The 22573-nt window shown below is 41.4% G+C and overlaps 1 protein-coding gene and 1 long non-coding RNA gene across 2 annotated transcripts; both read left to right on the forward strand.

Annotated features, from left to right (window-relative positions):
- Positions 1-221: 221 nt before the first annotated feature.
- On the forward strand, positions 222-1389 carry LOC149390283 (uncharacterized). Its single transcript, XR_016300044.1, has 2 exons — positions 222-561; positions 1051-1389. It is a non-coding gene; the product is annotated as an uncharacterized LOC149390283 (long non-coding RNA).
- A 16741-nt stretch (positions 1390-18130) lies between these two features.
- LOC149390284 (Zinc finger (C3HC4-type RING finger) family protein) lies at positions 18131-20492 on the forward strand. The gene has a single exon (XM_089620738.1). The coding sequence runs from the start codon at positions 18520-18522 to the stop codon at positions 20401-20403; it is 1884 nt and encodes a 627-aa protein (XP_089476864.1). The 5' UTR covers positions 18131-18519; the 3' UTR covers positions 20404-20492.
- The last annotated feature ends 2081 nt before the right edge of the window (positions 20493-22573 follow it).

Consider the following 22573-nt stretch of genomic DNA (forward strand, 5'->3'; position numbering starts at 1 on the left):
AAAGAACGAGAAAATTCTCGGTTCGAATCATATATTTATAATATGTTCGGTTATGGATTTAATTAAATAGTTATATGATAAGGACTTCGTTGTAATGATTTTTCTGGACCCATTTGAAATAAAAGTGGAAAAGGAAGGCTTAATGGTAATTTTGGAAACTTTCATCACTTGTTCTTATCCTTGCCAACTCGACACTTATCTTCATCAATTTCCTTGCCATTAAGTCTCTCAAGCCGAACAAAACAAACCCACAAAGGAAAAAAAAAAAGAACGAGGAAAGAAGAAGAAACACCGAAGAGAAGGAAAGAAAAAAACAAGAAAGAAGAATAGAGTGAGCGAGAGAAGAGGCGAGAACGAGAGTGAGAGAGAGAGAGAGAGAGAGAGAGAGAGACGGGGTTTTAGCTCTCGAGGAGGAAGAGAAAGCTCGGCGAGAGAGCTCGGCGAAGACACTGAAGCCGACCGTGGTTGCGAAGGAGTCGCGCGGAGAAGATGACGGCGCGAAGAAGATGACGGAGCACGTGGTAAGGACCAGCTCCGACTAAAGCTTCGCAGGTTGCTAAGGTAAGTTGCGAACCCAAAATCCGAATCTTAGGGTTCGTGATTTTTGGGGGTTTTTGTCTAGGTTATTCTAGATGTGATTCAGTGATGATTTCTCAAGCTTAAAGCTGAGCTCGAATTCGATGGCTGGTTGTTCTGGCTATTACGCTTTGGTTGTTCATTGTGATGTTGTTGATGTTCTGCCCATTCATTATGGTTAAGGAAATCCCTTTGTAAAATGTCTGAGAATCACGTGGTAGGTTTTTGATGGATGTTATGATTCTAAAAATTGATTTTGGGCTGGTATGGTTTTATGAGAATTAGTGGATTAATGTTGGTGTTTGCTTAATAATGGGTTTCGATTTCTCTGTGTGTTGTTGCACGAGTTTGTTCTTCTATGGGTGTTAGCTGGAACCGCTCAGAGGAGGCATACAGTTCAGTGGGTTTGAATTGAGAATTTGTTATGTGGTTATGTGTGCCCTTGTGTATGTGTTTTTGTTTGAGGGTCTACAGTCGGCAGCAGGATCACTGCTCGGTAGGCGGGCTGCACAGAGCCGTGGCGGCGGTTCGGGATGGCGAGGACGCTGTCCGAGGAATGGAGTAGCTTCTGCGCGAGCGTCGGTGGGGCAGGGCCAGACTAAGCCGAGAATAGGCCGAGTGGGAAAGGCCTTTCGGCATTGGCTCGGAGGCTCGAAAAGTATTTGTTTAGCGTTTAGCGAGTCGAGGATTTCTCGAATCTCGACTTGAGTTAGTTGCGAATCCTTAATTTTTTTTAAGAGTCGTTTTAATATATATCTATTCGTGGTATTATTATGTTTTTATCGTTTGTTAAGTATTTTATTTTCACTGTTAGTTTCGTTATTATTATCGTACTCGTTGATTATTCGATTAAGTAATTAATGTTATTATTTTAATTTATGTATTAAAACCGAGTTATAATAAAACCGAGTTCGATTATAAATTTAAAATATATGACTTAGTTTATTTTAAATGAAAAGGTTTTACGTTATTTATTTATATTTTCAATAATTGTAACTTGTCAATAAAAAGAGACAAGTCAAAAATGTTTTCAGAAACCCGTTTTGACAATGAGTTTCGGAAATTTAAAGTCTTTTTAAAAACCCGAGACAAAAGGTCTTGTTTAGTTTATGGGTAATGTGAAGTTTATGATGTTTTGAAGGTGTTTGCTCGAGTTATTTTTAAATAATTCATGTTAGCTAGCAATTGTTAGCTAGTGTTTCTTTCATGCCCGATTCCTTAGGTTCGACTCTCGGGAATCTATTCTAAGCTATGGGCTTTGCCCATTCATACAGAATATATGGTCGAATGTTATAGGACGTTGTTTTCTATGTCTTTGTTTGATTCGAATGTTCGATGTGTTGTTGTTTGAGACGCTCTTAGTAGCGCAGTTAGGAGAACGTTTTGAATACGTTCCTAGTGAGTTTTCTTTTCAGTAGGAGTATGTAAGTAAGTATATCGATAGATGAGATATTGAGTACGCTCGATGTTCGATCTTTTTCTTCCATAGATAAGTCCAGATTGCTATGAGTTAGCAGCGAGCGTGTAGAGCTTACGTGAACTGAGTTATACATGAAGTTAAGAAGAACCCTTTTGTCTGGAAGAGAAGATTTCAGGATCTGAAAGAAACGTTATCCGGGTAAGTGAATTTTAGGCACCTACAACATCAAGAAATATTATATATATATCCTTATATATATATATATATATACATATATTGTACGTGCATCTTTATGTTCTTTCTAGTAAGCAAGAGCAAGATAAGCCAAAAGATAAGTCACTATCAAGATTAAGGGCTTTAAGCCACTAACAAACTGGAAAACGGAATTAGTGCGGCTAACAGAAATGGCTAGAGGTACTAGGAACCCAAGCATTTGTTATGTGTTTAGTTAGTCTGCCCCAAGAGATCAAGTCCTAGTGAATTGGGTTATGAGAGACTGTGGTTAAGACTCGTATTTAAAAGCGAGTATTAATATGTTAGGATCTCTGGGAGTCATATCCTAAGAACTTATAAGTCACGAGTTAATAAGCGAAATAAATATATGTTAAGGCCGGGGTTGAACCTGAACTAAGCAGTCTCTCATGCTAAGCTAATTAAAGAGAAGACATTGAATGGTACCGCCTCCGACATATACCCCATGTTAGCAGGTACTTGTTATCTTTCGTGGTGGTACCACATGGGGATTAGGAAGGAGATTGTGCACCCTTCTGTCTTGCGCCAATAAGACATGTGTCGTGCGGATATCATTAAGGGCGAATGTGGCTGCCAACATGTGGCTAAGTCAAGGGCGAATTGGTATGTTTTGTTTTTGAAAGTCGAGTCTTTTTGTGTGTAAAAGTTTTAAATGGTATGTTGTAGGAAAAACGAAAAATTCGTCTGTATTTTTGAGACGTTTATGTAAATATTTTAAAAGTTTTTTTTTAAATGTTTTACGGAAGCGCTTCCACCACGGTTTTCATGTATTTTATTTTATGATAAGCAAGATACGAAGATCTCTGCCCTGGCTCGTGGGAGAGCTAAGGTTCGCGGGTCGTGACAAAAAACCTCTCTTTTCATCTCAAAGAATGAGAAACCCATCAAATCATACCAAAACTCTACATAATTTCTCATTCAACCACTATTCTCTCTTATCTCGATTCTCTCATCACATCAAGAGCACCATTATTCCTTCTTCTCTATGATCACATCAAGAACACCCTTATTCCCTCTCCTCTCTCCCATCACGTCAACAACGTCCTTAAGCCCTCGTCTCTCTCTCATCACATCATGAACACCATTAGTCTCTTTCTCCACCATCACATCAAAGAAATTCCACCACATTTCCCTCACAAATCTCCACATTTTTTTAGATTTCCCTCATAATTCTCCTCATTCCTCACCATCTCATACATCAACTACAAAAATTTATTTCCCACAACATTCCATCCAAGAACACCACAAACACCATCAAAGGAGATGTATTTCCCTTCCTTTCTCTCTAAAATCGGAAGAAAATAACAATTTTCATCATTTACTCATATATGCATATTTTGATACTATAAATACTTTATTAGCAACCCTCTCTAAGGTGACTAAGAGTTGTTGAGACTTTATTTTCAAGCTCCTCACCCTAGAAAAGAGGAAAATTTCATTATATTGCTATATCTCCTTGTTTCAGCTAAGTTAGTGAGGCCACAACGAGTCCAAACCCCACTCCCAAGGAGACAATGCCACTCGGAGGTTCCTCGAGTCTATATCGATGTTCCCAAAGCCCCTTGAAACCATATTATTCGGATTCATCCATAACTTACGATCTTCTCGCAACTAAAGAAACCGACCTAGGACCCCAACACCCCCCCAAATTCACACTTTCTGAAGAACCTTAAGAATCGTTGTCATTAATATCGGACCTTTACCCCATAGCTTCGTTCTTCTTGGAACCTAGGAAAGACTATGGAAAACCTCTCACAACGTACTTGATCGGACTCCTCCGTGATTTGTACGTCGCAATGTTGTGCGTAAAACCGCATTAACATTACCAAATTTTAATTTATGAAAAAAAAATTGAAAAAAAAACTAGTTTGAATAAAAATCATGATGAAGACAACCTATTAATAGTGATTAAGGATTTTAACTGCAAAAAAAAAAAAAAAAAAAAAAAAAAAAAAAAAAAAACCCAAACCAAACCAATAAAAATCATGTAGTCAAAGACACGACTCCATGTTAATGATAATGAACTATTATTTACAAAAAATTGTAATTAATTGTATAATATTCGAAAGTAAAAGCTGAAAATATATGTAACACAACATTAATTAACCAAAAAATGACATACGATTAAAAAAAAATCAAAACCCATATAAAACCAGCGGCGATTAGATAACAAATCTGAACTTCTCTCCGACGCGGTGCTCCTAACCTCCTCGATAGATGCACGGTGCTTCTGTTCCTTCGCTGGCCGACGAAGAGCTCTGTGGCCCTCAAATCCCAAATATGGCCACATGAGAGAGAGAGAGAGGGAGGTTATGGCGCAGTGCTGCTATGACGCTGCCATAAGCGGAATCAAGTCATGTGGCATGCTCCTCTTGTTCTTCATCGTGTACGAGTCCAATTGCCTGCGTTGGTTATCCCCCGACCTCGTCAGCTTCCCTCGAAGGCGTAGATCTGTATTATATTTTTGTATATATATATATATATATATATATATATATAGAGAGAGAGAGAGAGAGAGAGAGAGAGAGAGAGAGAGTAATTAGAATTAACTAAGTGCTATTAAAAAAGAAAAGAAATCAAAATTGATTATTTAAAAAAATTAAATATTTATTACGAATATAGAATCCCATTTAATCGCATATTTAAACCAAATGATAAAATATGAATTCTAAATCACTGATTCAATTGTCATCTCAGCAGATTGACTACTTGTTTATTATTTTGAAAATGTAGTAGTTTGAAGTGACGTATATAGTTAAAATATTTTGTAAAATAGTAAAAAAAAAATTCAAATTAATAAAATAGTCAAAATATATAATAACTACGTTTCAAAAAATTTATTAACTCTTGAATTAATTTTTTTAATAGATGAATGTTTATTACAATCGTCAAAAATTTAATTTTAGAACGTAGTTTGAGGGCATAATTTTAACTACTTTGTTAAATTATTTAGAACTTTTCTATTTTACTAATTAATTAATTACTATTTTGTTAAGTGATTTAAAACTTGAATTAATGACATTTTTGGTCCCTCGTCTTAGACCTCTTTAACACCTTGGTCCCTGATTAAAAAACCCTGCAGTCTTGGCCCATTATGATAGTCATTTTTTCACTTTCAGTCATTCTGTTACAAAAACCGTCAAAATAGATGAAAAATGGATCATGTGCGTATCACGTGCCTTTTAAATGAGGACAAAATCGTAATTTAATAATAAATTAAAAAACAAATCATATTACAATTAAAATTAATAAAATAAAAATAAAAATTAAAATTAAAATTACTCAGCAAAGACACTTGAGTGATGATAAGAGGGTAACAGTTTTCAATCCTGAAACCGGCCTCAAGCTCTCCGACTGCATTGTAAACGGCACCAGAAGATAGAACCGAATCGTCAGTTAACGCCAACACGCTCCCGAGCATCGTGAAGATCTTTAATCTGAGAAAGAACCAACACAAATTACAATTCCAGAACAAGAAAGTAAAAAAAATAATGTATTTTTTTGTTAATACTTTTAATCATCATTTACATCCTATGCCAATCAACAAACTGTGACAAAAATAGGAAAGCTCCTGTAATCTTTTGACCCTAAAAACAAACCCGAACTGAATTAGGGGTGTAAAAACCTTCATTTTTCGAATCTTGGTGACACATAGAGTGCACAATAAATAGAGTAAAAAAAAGGTTGATTCTGAGTCCAACCAAATGCAAGTAACAAAACAGAGAAAAAAAGATTTTCAAAAACATCCAAAGAAACTAAAGATTTAGGCTTCTTCTTGAAGAGAGCCAAGAGAGAGACTCCAGAGAACCTTTGCTTTTTTTTGCTCAGTGGTTGCGGGAAAAAAAAAAAAAAAGCGAGGGTTTCGCGAAGACAGAAGAGCACGATGAAAAGAAAGAGGCGCAGATAAAGTTGAAACACGATTCAGAAGAGAAGATGGATAAGAAAATCCTTAAAACCCTAGTTTACTTGTTGGAATATTTTATCAAACTTTTAAAGCATTTGCTCGCACAGTGGACTCGAGCTCTTTCTTCTTCAATTCAAATGCTCTGACATTTTTTTCATGCTCGATTTCTTTATTTTCTAGCTCCCTAAAAACTTTTTGCACTGGATTTTCCAGAGAAGCAAACCTCATCTCGTTCCGCTCGATCTCCACCAACGATATATCAACTTTCTCACGAAGAAGACACACGTCATCGAGTTTTAACTCGGCTTCTTTGATCTGTATCAATGGACATGGAAATTAAAATGTCTCCGAGCGTAGAGATTTTCCCTCTCCTCGTCCATGGAGTTCGCCGGAGGGCTCCGAGGCCACCGATCGGAGGGAACGAATCTCCTGCGACTTTTCGGAGTTAGATCCGATGTGGGCGAGCCTCCAGGAGTCAGATCCGAGGGGGGCGAGCCTCCAGGAGTCAGATCCGAGGGGGGCGAGCCTCCAGGAGTCAGCGGCAGCGCCGAAATCGACGCTTCGGGTGAGGGAGAGGCTGTTGTCAATGGTGCCCACAAGAAGAGTTGTAGTCTTTATTTTGAACATTTGATGTAATAAAGTCTCATGAAGACTCTTGCTTGTAATTGCCTATTCATTCATTAATAAAGTTGAAACGTTCATTCAATCTTCCTTGTCTGAAGTTTTATGATAAAACCATAGTCTTTTAGTCCATAAACAAACTTAACAACTTACGAAGAGACAAATGTAGATTTGCATGAACAAACTCTTCGTAGTTTGCTTAAAACGATATATTCGCAATCTTAGGGTCAAAGGACTATTGACCTCAGTATGATTGTTAGAAGAATCTATGATGTCTGGTTATGAGGCATTGAGAGTTAGGAACTCTATAGTTCTTCTAGGTATCTTCCGAAGGTACTGAATTGACCAGTGCACTTCTAGAGACAAGATAAGAACAAACCATTTAACCTCTTATGTCTCGAAGTCACTATGTATGAATTGCATCATGCTTACCTTAATCCTGAAATGAGACATGCCATTTCACACCTTAGTATTCTCATTTGAGAAAGTCAAAGTTCGGACTCACTATGTGATTCCGAACAAGGCCTATTGGTGAAGTACTAAGTTGTGAGTCTGTCATGAGTAACTTTGTGAAGTTCTCATAGATATGGAATTCATGTACAAGATTGTTGAAATGCAATGTATGTCACCTCATGCTTTGTTCCTTGGAGTGTGAATAAATGAACTGGCCAGTGTCCAAATTGAGTCTCGACTCTTTTGGATGAAACAATGTGACTTGTTAGCTCCTCGTCAATACATTGTTTCTAACTTATTCACAAGCGACAAAGGAGTTGAGGAAATAACAGCTAGAAGGGTAAAATGGTAAATTAGTAAATCCCGACTAGCTGATGACATTCATGAAGGGTAAACATAGATAATATTCAGTGGATCCGCTCATCATAATTAGGTCGAATTCTTGAGTAGAAAATAAATTCATTTGAACCGAGAGATTTTCAGTGTCAGCTCTTTAGTGGAGTCAGTTGGCATTAAGCTAAACTTGGAAAAGGTTTGTGAACTTTTGAGTCCAAGTGTTTAGCTAAAGCTTTGTTCATTTGGATCCATGAGGTCACTGTCACGAATCACATCGATAGGAATAGTTAAACTGGAAGCTAAGTCAAAACAAGAACGAAAATAGTGAAAAAGGTATTTTTGTCTTTTGAGACAAACGATGAAATGAATGTCAATAAATTTTTGACAAGGTCATTTTATGACATGTTTCACTCGGCCATGACTTGATCATTGGGCCTTGTGAATTAATTTCATTTCATAAGAATTTTATTGAAAATTCTTATTGGGCCTTTTTCATGTTGTCATGAACAAATGGAAAAGCTTCTAGAAGCCTTTTCTAGAAGGCCTTGGGCGCCCAACATACCCAACCAAGAGAGAATATTTTGTGCATAAATGTATCAAGATACTTGCCAAAAGAAAAAGAGGAAACAAATTTGCATAAGGATGCTATATGGAATTCGGCCAAGAGAGAGACAAGGCAAGCCTTGAACAAAATAGGAAACAAATCAAGGCTTCTAGAAGCCCTAGCTTGGCCGAGTATCTCAAAGGGAAAAAAGAGGAAATTGCTCATGAATATGTGATATTCTATAGAAGAGGAAACTACCTTATTGAAGGTGAGACCTCTCCTATAAATAGGAGCCTCATTTCCTCACATTTCATTCATCCAAGTTTAAGAGATTTGAGAGACTCTCTCTCTAGAACTTGTGGCCGAAATCCTCTCTCTCTCTCTCTCTAGTTTATTTTCGATTTTTTTCTTGTCTTGGCACCTAGGTCCTCACTCGACCTAGTGTTTAGCTCTGCGACTTCGAGACTCGTTCTCAAGTCGTAGTGTTTAAAAGTGCCCACTCACTAATTCCTTCTTTTCGAGTGATTTAGTGATAGAAACTATCGTGGTTGCTCGAGTTCCCGAGGAAAGAAAAGAGAGACGTGCTGCGAGGGGAGACGAACGTTGCCAACCTTCCAAAAGCTCATCAACGTTCAAGCATCAAAAGGTTAGTAACTTTTATAGCTCATATTAGTTTTTATTTACATGCATATGCTCTTGTCTAGGTTAGTAAAAACTAGTTTTACTTAAAAAGAAAATTTTTAAAATTCCGCCGCTTAACGAAGCGTTAAACTTTTTCTCAAACCCTAGATCGATTTCAACAAATGGTATCAGAGCTATGGTCAAAGGAATGCATGTGCATGTTTTTAAATTATGAGCTTGAAAATCGTTTTCGAAAGTTTACTAATTTTGTGACAAGTTAGAATTGTAATCTTAGATTTTTTTTAATTTATTGCTCATGCCTTTAAATTAAAAACCATGTTGATTTTCTATAAGTTTGGGATGATGTTAAAACACATTAGAATCAGTTCTAAAAGTTTTTAATTTTTTATATTGAAAAACGTGTTTTAAAGGTTTGAGATTTTTCGAGTAAATTTTGTGACTAGTTTTATTTTCTTGCTAGTTTCGTTTATTTACTTGAATCGTTTTATGCATGTTGTTATTTCTTTTATTCTATGTTATTACCCTGCTAATAAAACACAAATAAAAGCTTTAAACAACTTCATAAAACGTTCCGTTACACTCGATTCTTTTTCGCACCTAAAAGGACAAAGCTTTAATTTATTTCTTTTTCTTCGAGCTGGAATGTAAATCCGCATTAAAAGCGGCATAACTCTCTGCTCAGAAATCAAAATTTAATGATTCTTGAATCAAATTAAAGCTCTGTCTGTCCTCTGTCCAATGCCATCGGTTTCGGCTCAAAAGGACATCGGAGCCGCCAGTTATGGCGATTTTACTCCGAGGTGCGCGGCTGTCTGAAACTCCAGTTTTTTTAGAAATCCGGATTTTCAAACCCCACTACCATGAGTTATAGAACTCTAATGAGAAAACTTTCTTGAGCAAAAATGTTTTTCATATGATTATAAACATGATGTGTAAAGATTAAAAGTTTTGATTTTTGAAAGATTAATTGAAATTGAATTTTTACAAAACTAGTTTGAATTTTGAAAAACCGTTTTCACTTTCAAACTTGAAAATATTTTGTCATCCAAATCAAATAAATTTTCAAAATGTTTTCAAAACTATATCTATATCACATATGTTCAAAATCTATATGCTCTTGAAATTTTGAGTGGGAGGTCTCTTTGTAGACAAAACCGAAAAATAAAAAGATGTGTAATCTCAAACTTTCAAGTGTTCGAGTGAGTTGAAGTTCACACTTCCCTCACGCACTTTCCCGAAATAGAAAATAGGAAAAGATCGAGTATGTCCCTTGTGCATTTATGCACTAATACTGCTCTGAACATGTCGATCTAGGATTCTCTTCTAGTTGTCCGCTCTGTCGCTCTCTAACTAGGAAATTTGTTTCCGAAATTATAAGAGTCGATGAACCAACTCCAAAAACTAAGTGGGAGGGTTATACTCGTTGTTTGTAACCCGCGATCCCCAACACTAATGAAAGATGCAATAACGTGGGACTAAGAGCCGCTCTTGCGACCCTCACTTAAATGTGAGTACTCCAAGGCGTTATTGCTTCGATCATTGCTCAATGAGCTACGTCCGAGAATGATGCAATGATGGCAAGGCCTCCCCTTGGGGGATTGTTTTTCAAAGCTGATCTTTTGGACTAAGTGGTTGGTTGCACACTTAGGCTCAATCCCTAGTATCCTTCCTTAAGGCTCTGCGAAAGGATGTGAGTGATCAAACCAATTTACAAGGTGGCTAGTCAAAATGATGTACTGACATCTTGGCTTAGCATTAATGATGTGTCATTTACTTATAAAAGGAGATTTTTTGCGTCCTTCTCTTGAGGGAGTAAATTATCGTTTGGTTTATAACACCTTTGGGTTTTACAAAAGTCTTAATGAAACTTAAATCCTAAACCAAAGACTAATCATAAACTTGTTTCAACTTATATAGGCAATATGTCTCTCAAACATCTCTCCATCTTTCTTTACTCGATCAAACTCGAAAACGAAAACTACGTAGACTCGAAACGTAATCTCGACATAATACCTACCGTTAACAAGCACAAATGGGTACTCACCACCCCATGTCCTCCTCTGACGAATGATGATTCAACTCAAGAGTACAATGGCGCCTTAGCGGCCTGGCTTCGATCCGATGAGATTGTGAGGTGCTATATCTTGGCATCTATGAACAATATGCTGAAAGAGCAACATCGTGACTTCGAGACTGCCGCTGACATGCTCTATAATCTCCTTGAGATGTTTGGAGGGCAAAGGCGTCAAACAAGGCCACAAGCAGTCCGACAGTTTATGAACTGTCATATGCAGGCTAGAACTCCTGTTGGAGACTTTATGATATTGATCATTAGTCATCTGAGTGAAGTGGAAATCCTAAGATCTGAGATTGAAGGGAAGAATATCATAGATATGATCTTAGAAACTCTCCCCGAGTCTCTTGATACCTTCATGCTGAACTACTCCATTACAAAGCTAAAGTACACTGTTACCGAGCTTATGAAGGAGCTTCACACTGCTGTAGGTCTCAATAAGAGAAAGAGGAATCAAGGAGAGGCACATGCTACTGAGCAAAAAGCCTCCGCCTCTGGAACTAAGAAGAGACCTCACAAGGCCGATAAAACGAACTGTCCTGCCTATCTCAAAGCAATGGAACATAGTATTGTACTAGTTACTGAAGCATGCTTAGTAGCTGATAATGTATCAACGTGGATTCTTGACTCCGCTGCTACTAACCATATTTGTTGTTCCTTGAATGGTTTCAAGAAAACCAAAAGCTTAGAGTAAGGCGAGTTCTGTTTCAAATGGGGTGATTGGAGCCTGGTGTCTGCGAAGGCTGTGGGATCCGTGACGCTGTCTTTTGAAGACCGCACTTTAAACTTGAATAATGTTTATTTTGTTCCTACCTTTGGGAAGAACTTAATATCCGTTGCTTGTCTTCTCGAGCAAGATTATTGTTTAAAGTTCTTAAAGAATGGAATTCGTATTTCGTTTTCTGATAATTCTTTTGTCACTAATGCATGTATGAAGAATTCTCTTTTTTACATCTATCCCACGCAACCTTCTCTTTTAGACACCGAAATAGATAACGATCTAATTAGGGAGCCAAAGAGGATCAAACTTTCTGAATCCTCCGATCTAACAAAATCAACATACCTCTGACACTTGAGACTTGGTCATATCAGTCTAGATAGGATTAAGAGACTTGTGAGGGATGGTCCACTCCAAGCCTCTGCAATAGGCTCACTACCTACTTGTGAATCCTGCATAGAAGAAAAAATGACTAAGCGCCCTTTCTCCGATAAGGGTCGAAGAGCCACTGAGTTGCTGGAACTAATACATTCTGATGTATGTGGTCCGCTCAACCAACAGGCACGTGGAGGATACGAATACTTCGTTACCTTCACTGATGATTACTCAAGATATGGGTTTGTCTATTTGCTTAAACACAAATCCGAGACCTTTAACGTATTTAAGGTCTTTAGGGCTTTAGTGGAAAAGCAAACTGGCAAAGTGATCAAAACCCTTCGATCTGATCGAGGTGGTGAGTATATGTCTGGAGAGTTCGATGACTTTCTTAAAGAAGAAGGTATCGCTTCTCAGCTAACCGCACCTGGCACACCTCAACAAAACGGAGTGTCAGAGAGAAGAAACCGAACTCTTATGGAGATGGTTAGATCAATGATGAGTTACTCATCACTCCCGCTTTCCTTTTGGGGATATGCCCTCGAAACAGCCGCCTACATTCTGAACCAAGTTCCGTCCAAAACGGTTCCTGGTACTCCTTATGAACGATGGACTGGCCGTAAAGTGAATCTTGGCCGCATCCGAATTTGGGGTTGCCCTGCACACGTGCTGAGGCAAAAGACTAGCAAGTTGGCTAGTAGGTCAGAATTGTGCCTGTTTGTAGGATATCCGAAGGAAACCAAAGGTTTTACTTTCTATAGTCCCGAGGACGATAAGACTTTCGTTAGCACGAATGCTCGTTTCCTTGAGGAGGACTTTATGAAGGATGCGAAACCTAGAAGCAAAATTGTGCTTGAAGAAAAATTGGGTGAGGAAGCTTCTACCTCATCTGTAAGAACTGTTCTTACCCCAACTGAAACACAACCTAACTCATCAGAATCTCGTCAAGTAGTACTTCGACGTAGTGGGAGGGCTACTCAAAAGCCTGACAGGTACATGTCTTATGGAGACTCTCTTGTAGCCGTCTCTGACATGGATGATCCTGTTTCCTATAGCCAAGCAATGGCTTGTTCTGAATCAAACCTTTGGCTTGACGCCATGAAAGTTGAGATGCACTCGATGTATGTCAACAAAGTCTGGAAACTTGTAGACCTTCCTGAAGGGATTAAACCCGTAGGGTGTAAGTGGATATACAAGAAGAAAAGGGGTCCTGATGGGAACGTTGAGACGTTCAAAGCACGACTTGTGGCGAAGGGTTATACCCAACAAGAAGGGATTGACTATGAAGAAACCTTCTCGCCAGTCGCGATGCTTAAATCCATCCGCATACTCCTATCCATAGCTGCAGCTCTCGACTATGAGATCTGGCAAATGGATGTCAAGACAGCTTTTCTGAATGGCAATCTTGACGAGCGCATTTACATGGCTCAACCAGACGGTTTCGTGGATAAAGGTCAAGAGACCAATGTTTGTGAGTTGCTTAAATCCATTTATGGACTAAAGCAAGCATCTAGGTCATGGAACATTAGATTCGATGAAACTGTAAAGAGCTTCGGCTTTGAACAGTCAATAGATGAGCCTTGTGTTTACAAGTTAATACACGAAGGCAAAGTTGTGTTTCTGGTACTATATGTCGATGATATACTACTCATTGGTAATGACGTGGGTAAGTTATCTGAGGTTAAGGTCTGGCTAGCAAAGCAATTCGATATGAAGGATCTAGGAGAATCCGCGTACATTCTGGGAATCCAAATCTTTCGAGATAGGAAAAACCGGACCCTGTCGCTCTCTCAAGCATCTTATATTGATAAGGTGATGGATCGCTTCTCGATGCAAGACTGCAAGAGGGGTCAAACACCCTTTAGGCATGGAGTTTCACTCTCTAAGGACCAGTCTCCCAAGACTGCACAAGAGATTGAAGACATGAGGAAAATTCCTTACGCCTCTGCCGTAGGAAGCCTCATGTATGCTATGCTTTGCACCCGACCTGATATATGTTTCGCCGTTGGCGTAGTTAGTCGTTTCCAATCCAACCCTGGACCCGAGCACTGGATTGCTGTTAAGCATGTTCTTAAGTATCTTCGAAGAACTAGGAACTTGATGCTTACATACTCAGGTACTGACCTGACTATGACGGGATATATCGACTCCGATTTTCAAGCGGATAAGGATTCCAGGAAATCCACTTCGGGATCTGTGTTCATCCTTAATGGTGGAGCTGTTGTGTGGAGAAGTATTAAGCAATCTTGCATTGCTGACTCCACAATGGAAGCAGAATATGTGGCTGCTTGTGAAGCATCCAAAGAGGCTGTATGGCTTAGAAAGTTCCTTAAGTATTTGGAAATTGTTCCAAACGTCGACGAGCCCATGACCCTTTATTGTGATAATAGTGGGGCTGTCGCTAACTCAAAGGAACCTAGAAGCCATAAGCGCTCTAAGCATATTGAGAGGAAATACCATTTGATTCGAGAGATCGTGCAGCACGGAGACGTGGAAGTGAAGAAGATCTCAACGGTGGACAACCTCGCAGATCCATTCACCAAGGCCCTAGCGAACAAGGTCTTCGACCAACATCGTGAGGGATTAGGCATGAAGGACTACACACACCTTCTTTGAGTCAAGTGGGAGTTTGTTGTCAATGGTGCCCACAAGAAGAGTTGTAGTCTTTATTTTGAACATTTGATGTAATAAAGTCTCATGAAGACTCTTGCTTGTAATTGCCTATTCATTCATTAATAAAGTTGAAACGTTCATTCAATCTTCCTTGTCTGAAGTTTTATGATAAAACCATAGTCTTTTAGTCCATAAACAAACTTAACAACTTACGAAGAGACAAATGTAGATTTGCATGAACAAACTCTTCGTAGTTTGCTTAAAACGATATATTCGCAATCTTAGGGTCAAAGGACTATTGACCTCAGTATGATTGTTAGAAGAATCTATGATGTCTGGTTATGAGGCATTGAGAGTTAGGAACTCTATAGTTCTTCTAGGTATCTTCCGAAGGTACTGAATTGACCAGTGCACTTCTAGAAACAAGATAAGAACAAACCATTTAACCTCTTATGTCTCGAAGTCACTATGTATGAATTGCATCATGCTTACCTTAATCCTGAAATGAGACATGCCATTTCACACCTTAGTATTCTCATTTGAGAAAGTCAAAGTTCGGACTCACTATGTGATTCCGAACAAGGCCTATTGGTGAAGTACTAAGTTGTGAGTCTGTCATGAGTAACTTTGTGAAGTTCTCATAGATATGGAATTCATGTACAAGATTGCTGAAATGCAATGTATGTCACCTCATGCTTTGTTCCTTGGAGTGTGAATAAATGAACTGGCCAGTGTCCAAATTGAGTCTCGACTCTTTTGGATGAAACAATGTGACTTGTTAGCTCCTCGTCAATACATTGTTTCTAACTTATTCACAAGCGACAAAGGAGTTGAGGAAATAACAGCTAGAAGGGTAAAATGGTAAATTAGTAAATCCCGACTAGCTGATGACATTCATGAAGGGTAAACATAGATAATATTCAGTGGATCCGCTCATCATAATTAGGTCGAATTCTTGAATAGAAAATAAATTCATTTGAACCGAGAGATTTTCAGTGTCAGCTCTTTAGTGGAGTCAGTTGGAATTAAGCTAAACTTGGAAAAGGTTTGTGAACTTTTGAGTCCAAGTGTTTAGCTAAAGCTTTGTTCATTTGGATCCATGAGGTCACTGTCACGAATCACATCGATAGGAATAGTTAAACTGGAAGCTAAGTCAAAACAAGAACGAAAATAGTGAAAAGGGTATTTTTGTCTTTTGAGACAAACGATGAAATGAATGTCAATAAATTTTTGACAAGGTCATTTTATGACATGTTTCACTCGGCCATGACTTGATCATTGGGCCTTGTGAATTAATTTCATTTCATAAGAATTTTATTGAAAATTCTTATTGGGCATTTTTCATGTTGTCATGAACAAATGGAAAAACTTCTAGAAGCCTTTTCTAGAAGGCCTTGGGCGCCCAACATACCCAACCAAGAGAGAATATTTTGTGCATAAATGTATCAAGATATTTGCCAAAAGAAAAAGAGGAAACAAATTTGCAAAAGGATGCTATATGGAATTCGGCCAAGAGAGAGACAAGGCAAGCCTTGAACAAAATAGGAAACAAATCAAGGCTTCTAGAAGCCCTAGCTTGGCCGAGTATCTCAAAGGGAAAAAAGAGGAAATTGCTCATGAATATGTGATATTCTATAGAAGAGGAAACTACCTTATTGAATGTGAGACCTCTCCTATAAATAGGAGCCTCATTTCCTCACATTTCATTCATCCAAGTTTAAAAGATTTGAGAGACTCTCTCTCTAGAACTTGTGGCCGAAATCCTCTCTCTCTCTCTCTAGTTTATTTTCGATTTTTTTCTTGTCTTGGCACCTAGGTCCTCACTCGACCTAGTGTTTAGCTCTGCGACTTCGAGACTCGTTCTCAAGTCGTAGTGTTTAAAAGTGCCCACTCACTAATTCCTTCTTTTCGAGTGATTTAGTGATAGAAACTATCGTGGTTGCTCGAGTTCCCGAGGAAAGAAAAGAGAGACGTGCTGCGAGGGGAGACGAACGTTGCCAACCTTCCAAAAGCTCATCAACGTTCAAGCATCAAAAGGTTAGTAACTTTTATAGCTCATATTAGTTTTTATTTACATGCATATGCTCTTATCTAGGTTAGTAAAAACTAGTTTTACTTAAAAATAAAATTTTTAAAATTCCGCCGCTTAACGAAGCGTTAAACTTTTTCTCAAACCCTAGATCGATTCCAACAGAGGCGGGCCCGGGCGGGCCATCGGTTGGGGTTCTCGACCGAGGGTTTGGAGTTCTCCGAGTGGGAGTGGGAGTGGTCGGCGGTGGCGGAGGTGCGAGGCGGAGTGGCTCTCCTTTAATTTACTCGGAGTGGGAGTGGTCGGCGGTGGCGGAGGTGCGAGGCCGAGGGTTTGGAGTTCTCCGAGTGGGAGTGGGTTCTCGGCCGAGGGTTTAATGAAGAGAAGACAGAGAGAGAGAGAGTGAGAGAGAGAGGGCTTTAATTTTTTTTATATATAATGTTAATTTACTGCAATACCCTTCTTTAAATTAACACGTGATAGACACATGATCGTTTTCCGGCAATTTTGACAGAAAATTTAACAGAAGTACCAAATATGAAAATTGTCTGGTCATAATGGGCCAAGACTGCAGGGTTTTTTCATCAGAGACCAATGTGTTAAAGAGGTCCAAGACGAGAGACCAAAAATGTCATTAATTCTTAAAACTTTAACTATTTTATTAACTAATTAATTTTAAGAGATTTGTAAGTAAATAGACCACTTTAAACATGTGATTTTGGATCTAGCCTATGTTTGATAATTTTTAGGGATATAGCCAAATGACTTATGTCGCAATAATTAAGGTCTGATTCGCCCTTATTTATAAACAAATTCGTCACTTTCTCTCTCTTATTTTTTTTTTCAAATAATTTTTTTTGAATCAAAACTTCAAAAATTCGTATCTTTCTCATACGAACTCGAAATTGAGTTATTTCAGATCCTACAAATTCGTGGCGTCGAGATCTTCAAAAATAGACCCATTGTGTTTGATGAAAAATTATATTTAATGCATCATAGTTACGTTTCCATTTATTTTTTTGATGATTTCAAAAATTTCCAGTTATTTTCAAATTTAAGGTAGTAACGTGATTTTTCTACATTTATGGTATTAAACATGATTTTTCATCAAACACAATGGATCTATTTTTGAAGATCTCGGCGTCACGAATCCGTAGGATTTGAAATCACTCAATTTCGAGTTCATATGAGATAGATATAGTTTTTTAAAGTTTTTATGTAAAAAAAGTGTAGAAAAAAAATAGGAGAGAGAAAATTACGAATTTGTTAATAAATAAGGGCAAATTAGACCTTAATTATTGCCACGTAAACCTGTTGGCTATTTCTCTAAAAATTGTGAAACATAGACTAAAAACAAATTTCATAGTTTCATTTTGGCTATTTTACTACGTTGACCTAATTTCAAATGAGTATTTGGTTTTGCCCTACGAAAATAACTAATCCAAATCCAACGCAACAAGCTGCAAGAAATGGTAATCAAATGTGGAAATTAGTCATGTAATGTAAGTATGAGGTAGCAGGTTGGTGGACGTAACGTGCTATTCGAGTAAAAAAAATTAACCAACACGTGGAGGTAAACCAATGTCAATGAGAGAGAAAGAGCAGTGGATCTCTGAGCCCGATTTGGGCTATTAAGGCTACTAATCTATTTTATTTTTAATCATCATTTCAGATCGGTACTCAAGTTTCTTTTTTACAGAGACAGATAAATGGAAGGAAAGAGCCAAAAAAAAAAAAAAAAAGCGAGAGAGAAAGAAAAGAAAGATCGGTTCGGTTATAAGTTAACGTACCCACAAACAAGTAGTATACATTTTTGTTAATCCCATTGCTCTTCTTCTTCTTCTTCTCTTGCTCTTTCTTCTGCGCTTACATTTTGTCCCTCTGCTGCATTACTCTGAGACCGATCAAAAGATTCAAAACAAAAGTAAGCCCATCTTTCTTTTTTCGAAAAGAACAAGTGATATGGGAAGTGGATGGAGACGTGCCTTTTGCACGACGGTGTCAAGAGAGCCTGAGAACCAACAGCAGATAGAGTCAAGGAAGAGCCACAGCACCACGACGAGTCCCACTCTCGGCCGGAAAGGGCTCAGCTTCTTCTACACGGCGAGCAATCCTTCGACGCCTCGTCTCCGGTGCCGGACAGCCGCCAACTCCGACAACCCTAATCCTGGATCCAACCCGGCCTCACCTCGCTCCCCACTCAAGCTCTCCCTCTTCAAGAACAGTTTCAAATTCAGGCAGAGTAATGGATGTGGAGTGTGCGGGAGCAGCGTGAAGACGGGACAAGGGACGGCGATTTACACGGCCGAGTGTGGTCACGCGTTTCACTTCCCTTGCATCGCCGCCCACGTCCGCCGTCACGCTGCCCTACTGTGTCCCGTCTGCTCTGCCGCGTGGAGCGACGTTCCGCTTCTCGCAGCGCACAAGCTCGCCGCGGAGGCAGAGAAGCTCGTCGTTCTCTCTTCCTACAACGACGACGAGCCTCTTCTCTCCATCCCTCCCATTCCGGAGGAAAAGGAGTTTCAGGGCTTCTTCGTGAACCCTAACCCCTCATGCTCGACAAACGAATCCATTCAGGTGAGGCTTTTGCCGGAGGCGGCGGTGGTTTCCGTGAGCAACAGCCACCAGACATACGCGGTGGCGCTGAGGGTGAAAGCGCCGCCTCCGGGAGAGACAGCCTCTCAGCGCCGAGCTCCAGTTGACCTCGTGGCGGTTCTCGACGCCGGTGGGACAATGACCGAAGCCAAGCTCCAGACGTTGAAGCGCACCATGAGACTAGTGGTCTCGTCGCTCGGTCCGGCGGATCGGCTCTCCATCGTCGTATTCTCCGCCGCGCCCAGGAGGTTGCTTCCTCTCCGGAGAATGACGGCAGATGGACAGACTGCGGCGAGGAGAGTCGTGGATGGCCTCGTCTCCGGCAATGGAAGCTCCGTCGGAGAGGCTCTGAGAAAGGCGGCGAGGGTTCTGGAGGAGCGGAGAGAGAGGAATCCCGTCGGTAGCATAATCCTGCTCTCCGACGCTAGAGGTATCAACGACTCTGTAACTCCGTCGACTCAGCGAAATTCGGCTTCTTCAACGCGATTCACGCACATTGAGATTCCGGTCCACGCCTTCGGCATCGGAAAGAGCACCGGCCACCAGCACGAGCCGGCGGAGGACGCCTTCGCCAAATGCGTCGGAGGATTTCTCAGCGTCGTAGTTCAGGATCTCCGGATCCAGCTCGGATTCCCCGCCGGAGATGTCGAGATCGCCGCTGTGTACTCCTCCTCCGTTGGACGGCCGACCGCGGTCGGATCCGGATCGGGATCGATCCGGATTGGCGATCTCTACGCGGATGAGGAGAGAGAGTTTCTCGTCGAGCTTCGCGTTCGGAATTCGGCCGCCGGAAGCCACCGCGCATTGTTGGTGCGGTGTTTGTACAAAGATCCGGCAACGAAGGAGATCGTGTACGGGAGAGAACAGGCGGTGGTGGTTCCACCTCCGACAGCCGTCCGATCGTCAGCGCAAAAGATCGAACGGCTGAGGAACGTCTTCATTGCGACTCGCGCAGTGGCGGAGTCGCGGCGTATCGTGGATTGCGGCGGAGAGCTCGCGAGCGCTCAGAAGCTCGTGGCTTCGGCTCGCGCGCTGGTCATGCTGTCTAGCCACGGCTCGGCTGAGGATTGCGCGCGCGCGCTTGAAGCCGAGCTGGCCGAGCTTCACTGGCGGAGGCAGCACGAGAACGGAGAGCCTCTCACGCCGACATCGGCTTGGCGTGCCGCCGAACAGTTGGCTAAGCTCGCAGTCGTGAAGAAGTCTTTGAATAGAGTCAGCGATTTGCACGGCTTTGAGAACGCTAGGTTTTAATTTTTTTTTCTTTTTTAATATACTTTATTAAGAAACAAAATTAATTTTCCTTAAAAATGGAAAATTTTATTAGAGAGGACGAGCTTGTAGCAGACGACGCGGGCCTTTTAGCACAGACACACAGACAGAAATTGGCAGTAAATTTTTGTTTTTCTTTTTTTTTTTTTACATTTTTTTTTTTTTTTTGCAGTATTGTCATTTATTTCACTTGTCTTGTCCCTCAGTAAACCTAGTTAAAAAATAAATTGTAAATTAAATTATCATATTTTTCAATTTTACGTAAATTGCTTATCTAGTACAATTGAATTGAGAAATTTCATTTTGCATATTCAAAAATTATCAAAATATTTTAGTTAGATCTAAAGCTGTCAATTGGGCCGGGCTGCTCGCGGACCACCCGGCCCGGCCCTTATTTTAATTGATTTTGGATCGACCCAACCCTAGGGCCAGCCTCGGCCAATGGACGGCCCAAATAGCCTCGGCCATTGGCCGGCCCAAGGGCCAGCCTCGGCCAATGGTCGAGTCGAGCTAACCCCGGCCATTGGCCGGCCCTTGGGCCAGCCTCGGCTAATGACCGGTCCAAATAGCCTCGGGCATTGGCCGGCCCAAGGGCCAGCCTCGGCCAATGGCCGAGCCAAGGCTGACCCCGGCCATTGGCCGGCCCAAATAGCCTCGGCCATTGGCCGACCCAAGGGCCAGCCTCGGCCATTGGCCGGCCCAAGGGCCAGCTTCGGCCAATGGCCGAGCCAAGGTTATCCTCGGCCAAGGGGTTGCCCAAAACGCCCCTTGGTCGCCTATAAAAACCGAGGTCCCTCCCTTGGTCCAGGTAATCCATTTTTGAGTCCCGAAACGCTGTCGAACTCATACTTCACTCGTTTCGCTCATCTTTGGCCTCTCACCCTCTAAAACCTCTATACTCCACCTCAATTCCACTAATGTTGAGCGTCGGAGAGGTAAACAGAGGCACCCCCTCTGTTTCCCCTTTGTAGTTCACGTGTTCTCTCTTCCTTTTCAGGTGCTTGGACGAACTCAAGGGACATTCACAGCTAAGAGAAGACTCGGGATACCGTGTCCGACACGCTCGAGCCCGAACGCGACCACTTGGTCCGGCATTGGGTCGAACCGTTTGGGGCTCCTAAATCGTTGTCCGAAAAACAGCGACAACATTTTGGCGCTAAAAGGAGGGGATCTCCCGAGCAACGCTTTCCCTTCTCCTCATTTTCACTACACTTACGACTCTCGAGAGATGAGTCATGTCCCCGCCACCTCCGTGGGCGCCCGAGCGACTAGCTCGAAGTACGGCCTCCGAAGCCCTGCGCATCGTCTAGGAGGGCAACCTCGTGATAACGAGCCAGTCCCGATACCCGGCGAGTGACCCCGAGGCCGCAGTCCGAGAGGACACGGCTCGAAGGCTCGCCGAGCTCCTAGACCGCCCAGGCGTCACCGGCGCGCTCATCGCCGACCTCCTCAACTCCAACAACGTCGACGACGTCAACCATGACGAGAAAGACCCCGATTACGTGACGAAGTCGAGAACCAACGAGAACCATGAACGCGCACGCACGCCTTCGAGGGGACACCCTCGAGCGACCGCACCAAAACATCAATCAATGGTTGAACGCACACATGCGCCCTCGAGGGGACACCCTCGAGAGACCACGTCGAGGCGTCGAGGATCACACAATACCCGAGGACGCTCAATATCAAGGTCCCGAAAGGGATGCTCCGAGCTCACCGTTCACGTCCAAGGCCCCTGGATGGACGACGACACCGAATGTCGTTGCGCCTGTCAAGGACGTCGCTCGAACGACATATCCTTGCCAAGGGTGATAGGGACTGCCAATGGAGACCTGAGAGACCACCTCGATTCCCGAAGGGAATCCCATGGATGCGACTTGAGAGAGAAACTCAACGCCCGACGCAAGACCGCGAGAGAGGCTGCCTTGGGACACCAATCGCCAACATGGCTGACCGCGCATCCAACAAAAAGCGCGCCGCCACACTCATGGCACCGGCCACCGGTCTCGGCTCGCGAAGGAAGAGGCGTAGAAATGGTCAAGTCCCTAATGACCATCCTTCTCCAGCCCCGAGGCAATCCTTCGTCCTTCTTAATGCGACACCCAACAGGATCCTGAGCCTACACAGAGAGAAGCTGGGATCCCCGGCCCCG

Source organism: Urtica dioica, chromosome 7 (genome assembly GCF_054948205.1).
Source record: "Urtica dioica subsp. dioica isolate 48M chromosome 7, U.dioica_male_clone48M_v1_H2, whole genome shotgun sequence".
Classification (NCBI taxonomy): domain Eukaryota; kingdom Viridiplantae; phylum Streptophyta; class Magnoliopsida; order Rosales; family Urticaceae; genus Urtica; species Urtica dioica.